General features: G+C 42.9%; 1 protein-coding gene across 2 annotated transcripts in view; it reads right to left on the bottom strand.

Annotated features, from left to right (window-relative positions):
* The window catches only part of ARL9 (ARF like GTPase 9), a 34363-nt gene that overhangs the window by 7132 nt on the left and 9288 nt on the right, over positions 1–17943 (bottom strand). The window contains exons 1-3 of one of the 2 annotated variants that reach the window (XM_077475406.1): positions 11736–11847; positions 1681–1852; positions 57–232 (exon numbers count right to left, since the gene is read on the bottom strand). In XM_077475406.1, the coding sequence (XP_077331532.1) occupies positions 57–232; positions 1681–1852; positions 11736–11756 (369 nt within the window). In that variant the 5' untranslated portion in view covers positions 11757–11847. Of the gene's footprint in view, positions 1–56; positions 233–1680; positions 1853–11735; positions 11848–17943 lie in introns of those variants that run through there. The other variant, XM_077475405.1, reaches the window with a different exon arrangement.

Here is a 17943-nt window from a genome sequence, read left to right as displayed (position 1 = left end):
ATTGCATTAAAACACATGCAAATAAAGAAAGAAAAAAAAAAGAAAGAAAACCATACCTGTTTATTAGCAAGAACCATTAATGGAATTAATGCATCTTGTTGAATCAGTTGATGTAGGTGTCTTTTAGCAAGTGGAAGACGGCCATGATCTGCAGAGTCCACAACAAAAATGACTGCAAATGCTCTAGAGAGGTACATTTTCCAGTAGGGACGAAGATGTTCGCTTCCTCCAACTGTTGGTGAAATAGCAACATTGCTCAATGAAGGCAAACTACAGTTTACTGAACTTCATTACCTGGTGAAGATGTAGTTGATGGGATTAAAACGTGATATGGGATACAAATTCTCCATAGGCTCTTAAGGCACCATTCACCATTTCTCAAGTGACTTTAGACATCAAAGACGAATGACAAGTTGCACATTATTCTTTTCAATAGCACCCATTAAAAAAAAACTGCAACTTAAAGTCGCAGCAAATTTGAATAGGGGCCTGCACTATTCTGGTGGTGCAACTTTGATCCATAGAATGTAAAATTGAATCAAATTCGCACCAAAAGTCACATCAAAGTCGCACTGGAAATCGTGAGAGTTTGGAGATGCGCTTATGTGAAAGGAGCCTTAAGCCTTTGTTGTGGACATGAACTGTGAGTATAGTCTTAAAGAAACAAATACACCAGTAAGACTGACTGACCCACTAGGATTTCACGGATTCCATCCATCATTAACATGATTCAGAATAACCCATATTAACTTACACACAATGTGATGATACACATATGAATTACCACTATGTGCAGGCTATAATCTAAAATATGGGTTTAAAGCGGGAGTGCCCACTCCATAAATGGATAGGTGGAAAGGGGAGGGAACAGGTGGAGGAAAGGGGTACATCACCAGTGTCCTTTGTGTTTGATAGTAATTCAAAAAGCAACAGCACGAGGGGCACAGTGTTACTGAGTCTGCAGAACAGCAGCCTTAAAAAGGCTAGGGAAGCCTCTATCAATTTGCAGACATGTTGTGTGAGGCCTCCCTGACCCCTGCCAGGATGCTGGCTGATGTCCGAGCTAAGGTTGGGGAGCAGCAACATGCGTCTAAACTGCAATATTATTCCCGTCACTGCCAAGAAGTGGGAGGTGAATTAGAAGGTCTGTTTTGCAGCTCAACAGAGCAAAGAATGGGGGAAACACGTGCAGATTAACATATTCTTATATGAGTATACTTATATTTATCTTTATAGAAGTAGTGACAGTTTCTCTTTAACAGTACTCTTTCATACATGCGGACCGTTCGTTTGATCAGTTTAGTCACATTTTTTTCAAAGAAATACAGATAAAGTTTGCGTCAGTTTGTCATATGTCTTTACAGTTTTTTACATCATCCAGCTAAACCACTTGAGTCCTGGAGCAATTTTTTCATGCAAAAACAAACAGTTTGCATTTTTTTTTTTTTTTTTACGAAAAGAAAAAAGGGCTTTGATCAGTTCCAAAAAACAAAATGTTGACAGAAGCGGATGTAAATGGATGATCATCCATTTTTCCATAGTGATGCATTGATGTCCGTTTTTCATCCATCAACGGATGGATGAAAAATTGACAAATGGTCCACGTGTGTAAAAGGTGCCTAAGAGGAAGAAATCTGAATAGTTGCCATTATGATAGCTCAACAAATCAAAAAGACTTACTTTCCAAAAATTCCATTTTAGAGGTTCCATTGTGGACACACAATGCATTAACACCGGCTGTAGGTGTTGTGACAAACTTCCCTTTATTAGCTGCTATAGAATTCAGGACACTTGTTTTTCCAGATCCATCAAGTCCTATTACCACAACTTGTTTCTGCAAGGAGGCTTTTACCTATTAAGGAATAAAAAAAAAAAAAAAAAAAAAAAAAAAAAAAAGGTATTACTGTTATTTATTTTTACTTTACTTAAGTCACTACGTTAGTTATATTTGTCATAAGCTATTATTTCATAGTGGGGCCATTTGAGCAGTGTATACACACTGGGTCACTTTAGTGCCTGTTTAATAGATTTCCCTTTCAATCACTATGATACATAAAAAAAAACAGAGCCTTTTGTAGCTACTGTAACTTAAATGTTTGCTCTCTTTAAGAGCTACAAGCCTCAGTGTGATCAAATGTAAGATACCTGTGGCCCCCATAGCTCTTTAAAGAAGGATATGAATTACTTCCTGCTGCAAAATGCTCTTATACAAGGCAACGCCTTGGCAAAAGATTACATAGGCATATTTTGTTGTGCCCATCAGAGTGCCCCTTAACATAAAATTTGCCCATTAACAAAATATGCCCATTGGTGTGCACATTAAAAATATACCCATCAGCGTGACCCTTATTTTATGTTAAGGGGCACTCTGATGGGCATATTTTATGAGCAACACTGATGGGCACATTTTATGTTAAGGGGAACTCTGATGTAAGGGACACCATGATGAGGATACCTAAATTTACAGTGCACTCGTCAGAAACCATGAATCAGACAGAGACAGAAGTACAGTTAAGCACACTTATTATTATATAATAATAATAATAATAATAATGTAAACAGAGTAAGCATAGTTAATATATAGCCAGAGTTCAGTAACCAGATTGGGTAGTCAGCCAATGCCAATGTCAGAGAGCTAGAGAAGGGACGTCAACCGAGCAAGTCTTCAACAGGAACGCAGGAGAAAAGTCTCAGAGATGTGACCAAAGGCGAAGGCAGAGATTAAGTGAGCTGGACAACTTTAAGTAGGCAGGACTGACGAGCAGATCAACAGCTTAGTCACTGTGGAGAGAAAGGAGCTGGCAATTAGCCTGCAGCTGAGCGGCTAGCTCAGAGAAGGAAGGGCTGAGCCCAGCCCTGACAACTCTGATGGGCACACCTGATGTGATCGGGCACCTGCTGCAAAAAAGGAGCACTGCGCAGGGGGACACCTGCTGCAAAAAAGGAGCACTGCGCAGGGGGACACCTGCTGCAAAGGGGCACTGCGCAGGGGGGCACCTGCTGCAAAGGGGCACTGCGCAGGGGGACACCTGCTGCAAAGGGGCACTGCGCAGGGGGACACCTGCTGCAAAGGGGCACTGCGCAGGGGGACACCTGCTGCAAAGGGGCACTGCGCAGGGGGACACCTGCTGCAAAGGGGCACTGCGCAGGGGGGCACCTGCTGCAAAGGGGCACTGCGCAGGGGGACACCTGCTGTAAAGGGGCACTCTGATCAACATAACTAATTTAAAAAGTGCACTCTGATGGGCACACCTGATGTAAGGAGGCACACTTATGGTGACACCTAATGTAAGGAAGCTCTCTGATGAGGACACCCTATGTAAGGGGTCACCTTATATAAGGGGGCACACTGATGGGAGACACCAGCTGCAAGAGGGCCTTCCATTGCAGAAACATGATTTAAGTGGGTACTCTGACAAGAATACCTGATATAAGGGAGTACTCCGACTATGGCAACTGATTTTTGGGGGTAGCCTGATGGGGCACCCAACGTAATGCATTACTCTAAAAGGGGAAACTGAAGTAAGGGGGAACACTAATGGAGACATTTACAGAGTATTACCAAAGTGTGTGGAGGAAAACGTAGCAAAAGAGACAGAGCATGGCTTGTGCCAAGATAAGGAAGTTAGACGCAGAAAACCGAGTCTTCAAAAATGAATGGACAGACCAATATATGTTCATTCTTCCTATGGGAAGTTTAAAACCAATTTGTCACATTTGTTGCAAAACCGTGGTATTAATAAAAAGTAGCAATGTGTAGTGTCACTACGAAACAAAACAGTTCGTTTGCGCAAACATATCCACAGCATTCCAAGGTGAAGGCGCGTAAAATAATGGAACTGAAAGCCCAGTATGACAGATCCACCAAAGTCCTCTCACATTCATTTACAGCCCAGCAACGTGCAAATGAATGTGCACTTAAAATAGCATGGATTTTGGGGCAACACAAAAGACCATTTACCGATGGTACATTTGTAAAAGAGTGTTTGAATGCTGTTGCTGAAACTTTACTTCAGGGTAAACAAAAAGATGAGCTGTGTAGAGAAAAAAAAAAAAAAATCAACCAGATCCCACTTAGCATCGATGAAAAAGATGAATATATTAACAGAGGATGTATTGGGATAACTTGATGCAGGTATTCAGAGTGCAGTATGCAATTCTTTAGCCACTGATGAATCAGATATAACTGATAATGCCCAGCTTTTGGTGTAAGATTTTTTCACGAAGAAACAAAAAAAAACTCTGAGGACCTGTTAGGTGTAACACCACTTGAGACACACACACACACACACACACACACACAGGGCATGACATATGAGGCCATTAGGAAGATTCTGAGAAAGAGGAAAATAGATCTAAAAAAAGTGGTCTCGCTTACCACAGAAAGCCCCTGCCATGGTAGGAAAGGAGAGAGGAGCTGTGGCATGACTGAAATAGGACAACCCTGACCTTATTTCTTACCACTGCATTATTAACCAGACTGTCCTGTGTGCCATTCTATCAGACCAGTTTGCAGAAATCATGGACATAATGATGAAACTCATCAACTTCCTCAGGGTATCCTCATCCCATCAACATCGTTTACTAAGAGTTTCCTAAAGAATCTGATGCAAGTGCAAATGACCTTTTACTTCACAACAATGTTGGATGGCTGAGTAAAGGCAATGTATTGGAACGCTTTTGGTTCATTCGAACTGAAGTAGCAACTTTCTTGGTGCAACGCTAAAGTCAGAAAGCAAGACTTAACAAGATGAGACCACAATGGATATCGCTTTCCTAGTGGACATAACATCACACCTTAATGAACTCGATTTAAAGCTCCAAGTCAAGAACAATTCCATCTGTGATTTGATGACCGCTGTCCACTCCTTCCAGAGAAAACTGGATTTGTTCAAGGAAGATCTGCAAGGAGAGTGCTTGCATTTCACAAAGAACAGATTCAAGGAAAGACAGAATTTTCTCCTTTTGTTGACTTCATAAATAAACTCATTGGAAACTTCAGTAAAAGTTTTGATAGCTTCAGTCTTGGACAGCAGATCCTCCCGTTTATCCACAATCCATTCCTCCTTAAAAATATCAGTGTTTTCAAAGGAGGTGATGCAGACCTTCAAGTGGGCACAAGAGGGATCTCTACAGACAGAAATGATTGACCTGCAAAAAAATATTGCACTTAGATAGCACTTTGAAGGAACTGATCCTCCTAACTTCTGACTACAGACTGTGCCTGAGACTGATTTCCCTTGTCTAATCAAGGTAGCACTACACACCTTGACCATGTTTGGATCTACATACAGCTTTGAGTCAGCTTTCTCCACTATGAACATTATTAAAACAAAGTATCGTTCCAGGCTCACCAATGTGCATGAGAATGGCAGTAACTCAATTTAAGCCAAGATTCAAACTACTGGCAGGACAATCAAAATCCAAATTTTCTCCTCACTAGACAGGGAAGGCTTTTGGGTGGTTAAAAAAAAAATTGTAATAAAACTGAAGATAATTTGTGCACGTCTTCAAATTGACACCTTTAGTTGTTTAAGTCAGAAGGTGATTATTTCTTTTACTTGAAACTTGGATGTGCTTTTTATGTTTTATTAAAGAGTTAGTGATTTGTTTCCATATTGTTTTTGTTAATAATAGTTGCTAGTTTTCCATACAAAGACAAAAGCAAATGTAAAGCTATCCTAGTTCCAACTGTCCACATGTTTAATGTTGCAACTGAAACTTGACAATAAATATTGTTGAAACGCTAAGGAAATTGTACATTTCTCATGCTTTGATAGACATACAGCGACTACAATCTTTCTGAGCCATAGCACAGACTTGAGATTCGCACCTCGGCCCAAAGAAAATTTTGGCGACTGGGCCAATTCAGTACCCCTGCTCTAGAGCATGCCCATATGCAAATATACAAATACATTTTTTCTGCAGTTGTCACTAGGAAGTGCTTGGCATGCTACAGGTAGGAATGTCAAAATTTCCTTTTTGATACTTTTGTATACAAAACCCATCAGAAGCTGACCCAGAATTCCAGTAGAGTTTTTCCTAGCGAAGGTTAGCAATATGTTGTGGTTTTACTGTACAATCAGCAGGCTGTGGGAACAGATGATCAAGGGAGCATAACATCAACAGCCATCTGCTGTATTCCTATGTTCACCCTTCAGATGAATGAGTACTATTACTACGATTGTGGAAGTTGGTTATAAAACAGCTGGAAGGTTCCTAGAGTTAAGAACCACCATCTCATTCCCATTTTAATAGGATGGGGGGAAAGAAAAAAAAAAAAAAAAAAAAAAAAAAAAAAAAAACACAACAACACACCATACAAAAGTGGTTATTAGTATGGTTTACTGGATGCTTACACGCTACTGATTCAACATTTTCTTTATTAACCACTACAAAAAAAAAGCGGAAATTTAGAAAAAAAAACAATGTTTTCTTCTTTCCGATTTTAAAAGAAATCCAATAAAATCGAATTCTGTGATTAATTTAAGCCAAAATGTATTCTACTACATGTTTTTGGTAAAAAAAAATCCGTTAAGCATATAATTGGTTTGTGTGATCACGGACACATGTTCGCAAATTATCATGTACATATGCGGACATGTGATTTTAGTGGGACATATGTGGGAGGACATGTGTTTTTTTTTTGTGGGGACATGTGTATATTGGGGACATGTGTGTTTACACTAGACATCAGTGAGTAAAAAGCTGTAAAAACAGCTCATACTCACTGATCACCAGCCGGCTGCAGCAATCGGCTCTCCTCTCCTCAGCGACGACTTCTGTGTGAGGAGAGGAGAGCCGATTGCCTAGCAACCGGCTGTGATTGGACACGGCAGTCATGTGATCAGGAGGGCCAATCACAGAGCCCTCCTGCCGATCCGAGATACACCGTGTCCGGGTGACACGAGCGCATCGGGATAGTGCCGCTGCGCGCGACCCCCCTCCTTCTGAAGGACGTTCCTGAACGTCCAGTCAGAAGGAGGCAGCTAGTAGTTAATAAACTAATGTAGAACTGCATGGGAACATTGCTCAACATTTTAAGATTACACAAACCTTCAGCCAATTAAAATGACAATGTTGCAAATGAGCATTTGAATTATATATATTTATTTACATTACGAGCATAATTCGTTCCAGGAGAATACTTGTAATCCAAAGCACTCGCATATCAAAGCGAGTTTCCCCATAGATGTCAATGGAAACAAAGATAATTAGTTCCGCATTGACTTCTATTACATGCAATACCGCATGTGGCCAAAAGGTGGGGGGGGGGCGCCGGAGAGCCTCGGAAATACTCAGGGACAGCTCGGCTGAACTTGGAAACACTCTGGAGCGGAGTATTTTCGAACAGCTCCAAACCAGAGTGTCCCCAGCGCCCCCGCACCTCTGGCCAAAGGTGGTACTGCACCGCCCATTAGCTTGAACTCTGCTCGTTTTGCAAGACAACACTAGCAAACTGAGTCATTTCAAAAAGCTTGCTAACCGTGTTACTCGTAAAACCAAGGTTCCACTGTATACAGTTTGCAATCTATGGATGACTGCCACCGATATAACTATCTGTTATTGGCCGTTTTCAGTTCCAAAAAGAGAAGGGAGACCATGTTGTTACTAACACCTATCCCCCACATGTCTGGACCACACATACACCCTAGAGTCTGTAATAACCTGCAAATAAGTCCTTCCACAGCTCAATTGGACCACAAAGCTCTAATAAATCAACCATACCAATACACAAACTACTGAGATGAAATTTGTTATAGGGATGATCCAATGTCAAATATTCAGCAATACTTGGCAAGTTAGGACCAGTATGACTATTTTATATGGTTCAATGTAGACCACCCCCCCAAATAAATTGAACTCATCAATGATTTCTAATATGCCCTCTTAAAATGCATTCAAAAGTGTCCATATTTACTGTTTAGTGCTACTCATGCTAGAAAGCTGACATTTCTTTGTCACACAGACCCATCATTGTCATTAGTACATGCCCTTAAGTCACTACAGTCCTATAGAGTAGATGTAATCATGTTGTAAGCCCTCTTACCACTCCAGTGGCTTGCACTGCCTAATGAGATGACCAGCCGATTCTTTTTTTTATGTAATCCTGCATGTAGAATGCTCAGCAGTGCTAATGGTAGGTGCAGCTCCCAACCCAAACTAGTGGTGTTGATGGTGGACGGCAGGGCCATAGATCATTATTTTATTTTTTTTCGGGGGGGGGGCGGGGTTTCTGGACTTTCAAACTTAAGGGCATCATTTACACTTTTATGTTGGGAGAGGTACTGTAAAAACATTTGACAGCAGAGTGAGGCCATGAGGCTTTGCAATGCAGCGCAGCAAAAAACGATCCCCAATCAACTGAATAGAACGCAATGCACGCAGATGCAAATGGCAAATGGCAAATATACCATGAATACCTACAGCCAGGATCCCAGATGTTCCCATTTTTGTCAGCTGCTCAGCCAGTTCACCTAAGTGATGGGCTCAAAAAAGCCACTGCTGTTAACATGCATCTGCACATCCAGTGGTCCCCATGTTTAAGCTCTGGGGGACAAAGCAAAACGTGTTGGTGTGGGGTCTGGCGGGAGCCCAGGCTGAGGTCTCTCCCATCACTACTACATTACCATAGGACTCCGTGGATGTGAGGAACCATGGATTTTTTTCTCTCTTCCCTTCAGTGACTACAGGAGCTGAGATGAGCTCCATCCCTTGCCGGTGTTCTGCCTAATAGTGTCCGCCTATCAAATGCTGTCCGCTCCGTACTGCGCATGCGCAGTACGGAGCAGACGAAGCTTCGGAAAAACTCCGAAGCTTAACGGCGCCTGCGCCCTGAGTGGAGGAGGTAGCCCCACTATCCAAGCGGACATAGGGTTAAGAATTTTAGAGGGCCCCTCGCGGGGGAGCTTCGCTCGCCACGCTTCGGGCTCGGCCTCGCTCCGCTCGGCTCTTTTTATTCTAACTCTATGTCCACTTGGATAGTGGGGATAGAACCTGGACTCACGGCGCAGGCGCCGTTCATCCTCGGCAATTTTCGGAATCTGTGTTCCTGTGTACTGCGCATGCGCAGTACGCAGGGGACACCATCTGATGGAGGACACTATTTTACAAGACACCGGCACTCCTGCAGCACATTCTGTATCATCTACATTACTCCCCACATCGAATGAGCCTGAGCGACACACTAACAAACTGTGGGTTACAGTGGTTAACTGCTGTTAGGGACAAATTTCTGACCCTGGATGCAGAGAGATTTTATCCAAGGACAAAAATATATACCTACCTGCAGGTCACCACTGGATGAGCATATACAGGTGGATACATGTTTACAGCAGCAGCCTTGGCTCTTTTCAGCCAGGATCACTCAGGCGTACAGCCTGAGCAGAGATTGGAACATCTGATCCTGTGTGAAGGTGTTTGCAGTATACTTGCTGCACCATCGTCATGTAGGATATGAACGAGACCCAAGACTGGATTTTAGATAACCTTACTGTGCAAATTGAACAGGTGCAAGGGGCAACATATTGTGGTGGGCAGTAAATTCAGTGACTTATTTAAACCTTAAAAAACGGTGTCCTAAGAAATTTTATTAAATGTTTTAAGAGAAGAAAAAAACAAAAAAATATATATTGTACACTGCCTACCACAGGATGGTGCCCTTTGCATCTGGTCAATATGGTATGGTTTTTATTCAGTCTTAACCTGTAGTAAACACTTTTGAACTTGTATCTACAAGTAAGCCTATAATAACGCTTACTTGTAAGTACAGTGAATATCTCCTTGTGGTGTTTAGGAGAGTTTAACATGAAAAGCAGCCATAATGTCACCGGTGCATGCGCTAAGAAGGGACAGCATACTGCTTGGTCGTACTTCTTCTGGAGGGGAGTGCAGTTCAGTCTGCACTTTTGTGACCCATTTTTAGCCGGTGTTCTGCCTAATAGAGTCCGCCCATCAAATGGTGTCCGCTCCGTACTGCGCATGCGCAGTAGGGAGCAGACGAAGCTTCGGAAAATCTCCGAAGCTGAACGGCGCCTGCGCCGTGAGTGGAGGTGGTAGCCCCACCATCCAAGCGGACATAGGGTTGTGAATTTTAGAGGGCCCCTCGCGGACGAGCTTCGCTCGCCACGCTTCGGGCTCGGCCTCGCTCCGCTCGGCTCTTTTTTATTCTTACTCTATGTCCACTTGGATAGTGGGGATAGAACCTGGACTCACGGCGCAGGCGCCGTTCATCCTCGGCAATTTTCGGAATCTGTGTTCCTGTGTACTGCACATGCGCAGTACGCAGGGGACACTATCTGATGGAGGACGCTATTTGACAAGACACCGGCAGCCAGCTATAGCCCGCTGTCAGCTGACATCACTCAGCAGGTCCAGGCTGTGGAAAGATCCTAACTTTAAAGTCAGGATTCACCCAGATACCTGGACAAGCAGCTAGCCAGCCGCTCCTGCCCCCTCCACAGCCTGGGGGGGGGGGGGCAGGGACTGACAGCCACCACTCTTTGCTCACTGACAGCTGAGAACTGAGTGATCAGTGGTCTTTGATTGCTCTGTTTATCTTAGAAGCAGCTGGGGACAGATGCAACATTGGATCAATGCTCCATCCTCCTAGGAAAACTTCGGCATCCCCAGTCCCCCTTCAGCTGTGCCATGCGATAAGATTGAGGAGGAGTCTAGGTGTTCCCTCAACCTTGCACTCTCAATTGCTGGTAACTGAGACCTTGCAGCAATTTCATGCTTTTCAGGGGGGCCCCTTATTAAACTGAGGGGGTGTGGCACAATAGAAGGGGGGCTGGCTGCTGCACTCCAAAACTCTGATTGCTTCTACTGTGCTGATGCTAAACAGCAGGGACATGGTCTGTGCATTTAGTCAGGATGCTCGGGGGAGTTGAACACCCTTGACCACCCCCCCCCCCCCTATCTATGCCCCTGGTGGATGGGACCCCCTCAAGCATCTCAAATTCCAATGAAAAAAAAAAAAAAATTACTGCAGCTTAGCATTCCTTAAAATGTGGTGGCTACATTTATTTTTAGACTAAAAAAATTGTTTAGCAAGTACAGGAAATAAAATGTTGATCTTGCCAGAAATGTATCATCCATGTCACTTACTTTGAGCTTAAAATAAAGCACAAAGAACCATATTTTGCTTAAATAGACTACTAACTCCATCAATTTACCATGTAATGGAGATGAAGGTATGATGAACAAAATAAACGAATGCAACTACTACATCAAAGGACTGGTAAGATGCAAGATTACATTTTTTTTTAGCTACACGTTACCACACAGACACAGACAGGTCTTAACCAAATAAAGAATACCTACTTTTTAATTGCTCTGAACAATTTAGAAAAAAAAAAAAAAAAAATGTACATCAGCAAGCCTAAAAAAAATGTCAAAATAGCTATGCATGTCACACAAAAATCTTTGCTTCCTACAGTTTATATAAAGTAATGTATATTTAGGAAAATCAGCATACTATACAATCATTAGTATTGGATCCATATTGCGGACCCAGGTAACAATAATATTTCAACAGGATTGAGTAATAGCTTTATAATTATACAGATATTCAATGTAAACTACGCAAACTATTTTTTTTAAACAAGCTTTCATATGAACAAGAAAAAAACAGCAGTTTTAAAAAGTGCTGTGAAATCAAAAAGGAAGAGAATTATTACTTATATATTTGCTAGGTTAAGAAAACTAGCTGCATAAAGCTGTAAAAAGATTACCTTCATGATTATTTTCTCCATGGCTTCTTGCACTCCACGTTCCTGACCAGACACTAGGACTCATTAAGGCAAAACACTAACAGCAGTTAGTGGAGCTCAAGTAGGGAAACAATTGTGATGTATTTAATTGGAGCTGCCATTAATAAGATTTTACTAATACAGTTAACTCTAATCCAGCTTTAACCTAAAAGCTATACACCTTTACGTGCCATGATGTAGACTGAGCGTCACTATTCGGTGGAAGACCTAAACAAAACATGTGCAGCAACTGGGTCATCATGTCGGTGGGGTTTTTATCCCCCTAAAATGGTACAGTGACATTGCTTTGTTTTCTAAGTTCACACAGTGCACTAGAAATTTGGGGCTCCTTATAAAGCAAGGAAACAAAGCAAAAGAAATGATAATCAGTGGGTTATATTGCAGAGTGGGATGAGTTCAACAACCTTAACCTCTGCCTGCCAGCTGTAGGCATATATGTGGTCTCTCGGCGGGTGGGCTTTAACACAGAGACCGCATACAGTGGGGAAATTATTTTATCCCCTGGAGATTTTGTAAGTTTGCCCACTTACAAAGAAATGAAGGGTCTATCATTTTTATCATAGGTGTATTTTAAATGATAGCGACAGACCACAAACCAAAAATCCAGTAGATATAAATATTATAAATGGAGTTCCAGTTCAGTGAGAAAAATCAGTATTTGATTCCCAAGTAAAACATCACTTTGTGCTTATCAAGGGTTTCTCCACCAAGTACTTAGGTAAGATGTTTCTTGTAGTTGGTCAACAGGTTTGCACAGATCTCAGGAGGGATTTTTGTCCACTCTTCTTTAACTATCTTTTCTAAATCCTTTAGGTTTCTTGGCAACTCCAAGTTTCAGCTCCCTCTATAAATTTTCTATAGGATTAAGTCTGGAGAATGACTAGGCCACTCCTTGACCTTAATGTGCTTCTTCTTGAGCCATTCCTTTGTTGTCTTGGCAGTATGTTTGAGGTCATGGTGATGCTGGAAGACAAATCCACCACCCATCTTTAGTGTTGTGGCTGAGGGAAGAAGGTTCTCCTCCAAGACTTAATAATACATGGCCTCATCCATTGGCCCCACAATGCTGCAAAGTTGGCCTGTACCTTTAGCAGAGAAACAGCATAATGTTTCCACCCCTATGCTTGACTGTAGGGATGGTGTTTTTAGGGTCACAGTCAGAATTTTTCTTTCTGCAAACACAAGTCGAGTTAATGCCAAAGAGCTAAATTTTGGTCTCATCTGACCACAGCACTTTCTCCCAATCCTTCTCTGAATCATTTAGATTTTTTGAACTTGTACCTACAGGTAAGCCTATAATAACACTTACATGTAGGTACAGTGAAGATCTCCGAAACTTGCACTGTTTAGGGGGTATTCTCACAACATGCAGCCTGTGACTTCACTGGCGCATGCGCTTCTGGCAGGACAGCATACTGTGCTAGACCCCTACAGCTCCGTGCCTGAGCTGAGGGCTCCCACATGCATGCTCTGGAGTGACGTCATTGCAACTCCCGGGACATTCACAGAGCTGGAATCTGCAAACCTGGAAGGAAATTTGGGTGAAGATGACAGTGCTGTGCTGGAGGGCTCCAGGTACAGGCAAGTCGTTATAATGTGCTAGTAATGTAAAACAGGGGTCTCAAACTGGCGGCCTCCCAGCTCCCATCATTCCTCTGTGGGAGTCATGCATGTAACTGTCAGCCTTCCAATGCCTCATGGGACTTGTAGCTTCAAAACAGCTGGAGGGCTGCCAGTTTGAGACCTCTAAAGTAAACTGAAGTAAACTAAACTGGACTAAAAACTGGTATGTAAACCATTTTTTTCTTAGCAAAAAATTTGACTGAACTGCGGACACCCATGTAAAAGGACCCTAAAGCTTTTACAATGATAAAGATGGGTTTAGGAAAGATAAGAAACATCTGGAATTGACTTTTAAGATTCTGACAAACATAAAAGACTGTCAGCTGATTCCTGAAAGCATCACAAATGTGTGACAAGGCTTGTTAATGCATGGGGCATTTGGCAAGCTCCAATAAAAGTGCTGACACTAAACAGTGCTAAGCCTAAGCCCTTGTACACACAGTCGGACATTCCGACAACAAAATCCATCCGAAACTGGTGTTGCATACACACGGTCGGACAAAGTTGTTGGAAAATATGATTGTTTGGAACGTGAGGATGTTTGTTCGTTGCGACGGGACTACGTTGCGGCTAGTAGCCAATAGCTTTGGTCTCGTAATTTGATCTGAGCATACTTGCCACTTTGTCCGATCGGAATTCTCTACAAACGATCGGAAGAAGTCCGATCGGATCATGTTGTTGGAAAGTTTTATATCCAGCTCTCAAACTTTGTTGGTCGGTCATTCCGACGGAAAAAGTCTGATGTAGCCTACACACGGAGGGATTATCTGACAACATGGTCCGATCGGACCTTTTCTGACGGAATTTCTGACCGTGTGTACAGGAGTGTCTGAAATGTCAACTACACCTGTCAGTCAGAATATGTGCAGGAATGCCTCCCTGTGCACACCAAAGTCTGTCCTGAGCGCACCTATATTACAGCTCCATTCATCCATAGATGATAAATAAACCCCATCATTTGTGGAAAAGTCCATCTAGCTGTAGTCTAGACGCAACTTAGTCACTCTCAATAATCCTTTTAAAAACTTGATTGAACCCGATTAGATATGAACGCAGCTTTTAGAAAGAGAATCTACAAAATTAGTATTTGAAACATTCATAAAATACAGCAGGCAAGCCAAAATGTTGCATAAAAAATTCCTTTTATGGAAAAGATGACTTCACTGAAAACACACATCAGCAGACTATTTCCAGCTTGGTTACTGAACTGGAGGAAGTGTCATTGAACGACGAGTGTTCTACTGATACTTTTAAGTTCCTCTGCTGCGATGGCCTAATGGTGGTTTATTCATTCACAGATCTCCATGAATGAATGACATGGCTGTGCGAATTACGCCCTGCATGTTTTAAACAACAGCAGCCACCAGGTAAAAGAACCTCATGATCCTGAATGGGGGGGGGAGGGGGGAGCAGCTTGGCACCACCATGTTACACCCTAAATATGGGTGTAACATGCAACAAGGCATAAAAGTTAGACGTAGCCTTTAAACAAAGACTTAATTGCGGCCCTGACAGTTCTTTTAATGAGTCATCCCTGCTAACTGACTGCAAGATAAAAACAAACATTCAGGCTGTATATAGAAGGACATTTTATAAAGGAATTGTGATCTTTATTCTAAGCAAATATTTGTGATTCTAATTTTTCCCAGAATCATGCAGCTCTAGTGTGGGGGGCGTTACTTGTACTGTGGAAAGACAGAGATCCATGTTCCTGCTTAGAAACACAGGATCTCTGTCCTCCCTTGTCACAGACCTCTGTTCTGCCTCTGTCTGGAGCGATTGGCGGGTCAGCTGGACCTGCTGATCGATTCCCGCTGTGTCCAATCAGAGCGGGAGCTAGTCGCCGGCACCAAGCGTGCACGCCCCAGACCCGGAAGTCAAGAATCACGTACCAGTTTGTGATTCTACCTGTAGGAGTTGCCACCCCACAGTACATATATGTGGGGCGGTCGGCAAGTGGTTAAGGAACTGGAAATACTGCAAAGTGATTGTATGCAAACACACTGCAAAATATATTCCCATGGGCAAGAAGTAAAAAAGGCTCAAAATAAAACCTATGTAGCTTACGGCCAAAAGTTAAAAAGCTATACAGTGGGGACGGAAAGTATTCAGACCCTCTTAAATTTTTCACTCTTTGTTATATTGCAGCCATTTGCTAAAATCCTAAGTTCATTTTTTTCCCCTCATTATTGTACACACCGCACCCCATATTGACAGAAAAAACACAGAAATGTAAGGGGGTCTGAATACTTTCCGTCCCCACTGTAAATAAAACAGGAAAAGAGCATTTAAAAATATAAAAAAATGACACTACCAACATTTAAATGTTACAAAGAAAAACAGAATAACATCAAGAACAAACCCCAAAAAAAAAAAAAAAAAAAAAAAAAAAAAAAAACACACAACACATTAACAGTAAAGAGTAGGGATGCACCGTATGGGTTCTTTGGTGCCGAAACCGATACCAAAAATGAAAAATACAATAGGCCGAAAATAGACAGTTTTTAAAAAATATTTATTTTTATATACAATTGTATTATATTTGACTTTTTAATTAAGATCATCGATTTAAATTAAATATGAACTTGTTGTTGACCGTTATTGGAAAAGCTTAAAGTGGATTTCCACCCTAAAGTGGAACTTCCGCTCATCGGATTCCTCCCCCCCTTCGATGCCACAATTGTCACCTTTCAGGGGGAAGGGGGGTGCAGATACCTGTATAATCCAGGTATCTGAACCCACTTCCGGGAATAGCTAGCCACAGCTGCCGCCCCTCCCCGTGTGTGTTTCCCAGAACACAACGGGGACCAGTGAAGACACGCAGTAGGGAACCGCTTCACTTCCCGATTCCCTGACAGAGGATGGCGACGGGGGTAGCCGAGAGACGAGCGATTTCTCATCATCTGCTGCTGACATCGTGTGCACCCAAGACAGGCAAGTGTCCATTTATTAAAACTCAGCAGCTGCAGTATTTGTACCTGCTGACTTTTTAATATTTTTTGTTTAACCACTTAACGACCAGCGCACGACGATGTACGTCCTATTTTTGAAGAGGGATATCTCGGTAATGGCAGCAGCTGCAGCTGCCTCGGTAACGGCAGCAGCTGCAGCTGCCTCGGTAACGGCAGCAGCTGCCGTCAGTTTTATTTGGGTATAGCATCGCACGACCACACAATTGTCAGTTAAAGTAACGCAGTGCCATAGTCGCAAAAAAAAAAGCGGAGGTCCACATGTTTTTTAGTTTGTTAAAAGTCAGCAACTACAAAAAAAGTGTAGCTGCTGACTTTTAGTAAAACAGACACTCGCCTGTCCCATGGTCCAGCAGTGCAGCTGCCCGGAGCATTGTTCCTCTCCCCCTCCTCTCTGCTGGCGCCATCATAGCCACTGTGGGTACCCGGCCGTGACAGCTTTCAGGCTTCATGGCTGTGCGAGTCACACTGCGCTCTGCTAGTGGCCAGGACCCGTGACATGTGCCAGAAGATTTCAGAGAGGGAGGGGCCGCCTAGGCGGCCAAGAGGAGAGAGTGGGACAGGAAGTCCCACTCTAAACTAAGTACCCAACCCCCGCCCAAAAAAAAAAAATGACATGTCATGTGTGGAATTACAGGCGTGCTTAAAGCGGAAGTTCCACTTTTGGGTGGAATTACGCTTTAAGGGGGTAAAACCTTCCGGTCCTTGGAGTAGTTAAATGTGTTCAGCAGCATGAATGTGTAAAAGGTACACATAAACCAAACCAAGCGGTCAATAAAACAACAAAATAAACACCATAGATAAATGGTCATAGGAGTCCTACAGACATGAATCCAAAACCTGTGATTAGTCTAAGAAACAGCCTATTAAATGTAGCAATCAAGAATCCAACATTACCATGGATTGGGTCAGAGCTTAAAAAAAAAAAAAAAAGGGGAGGAACAAGGAGAATGGAGGGCTATGATAAGTAAGGGAAAAAGGAAGGACCGGGGGGGGGGAGGGAGAGAGAAGTGCGGGTGGGTAGTACAATAGATAACCCTCACTTATGCCCTGCACCTCTATCCATCCAGCCTGCCCAAATTTTGGCTCATGTACGCAAGCTTATGAGGGGGGAGCCCCGTTGACCACTGCCTTTCAGCCAGAAACCGTGGGTGGTGTGGGCAGCTTCCATTTCAGCAGGATTTCCCTTCTAGCATGAAAGGCCGAAAAGAAAAGAAATAGCTTGACACTTGACATGTTTAGAGGCCTCCACAAAATCCTAGCAGCAGCACCAAGGGGGTCAAGGGGTCCGTAGGGACAGACAGGTTGTCAATTGTGTTAAAGCAGAGTTCCACCCAAAAGTGGAACTTCCGCTTTAAGCAATCCTCACTCCCTTACATGCCACATTTAGCATTCAATTTTTTTTGGGGGGGAGGGGGGGAGAAGTGGGTGCCTACTTTAGAGAGGCACTTCCTGTCCCACTTCCTTGTTCTGCTTCTTGGCTGTCCAGGCGACTCCTCCTCTCCCACTAGGCAGCCCCTCCCTCTAGACAATCTTCTGGGAGATGTCACAGGTCCCAGAAGATTTCCTGTCCACTG

Source organism: Lithobates pipiens, unplaced genomic scaffold (assembly GCF_037356315.1).
Source record: "Lithobates pipiens isolate NorthernLeopardFrog02 unplaced genomic scaffold, aLitPip1_a1.2 Scaffold_13, whole genome shotgun sequence".
Taxonomy (NCBI): Eukaryota; Metazoa; Chordata; class Amphibia; order Anura; family Ranidae; genus Lithobates; species Lithobates pipiens.
Note: the sequence above shows the minus strand (reverse complement) of the source record. Positions and strands in the feature narration are given on the sequence as shown.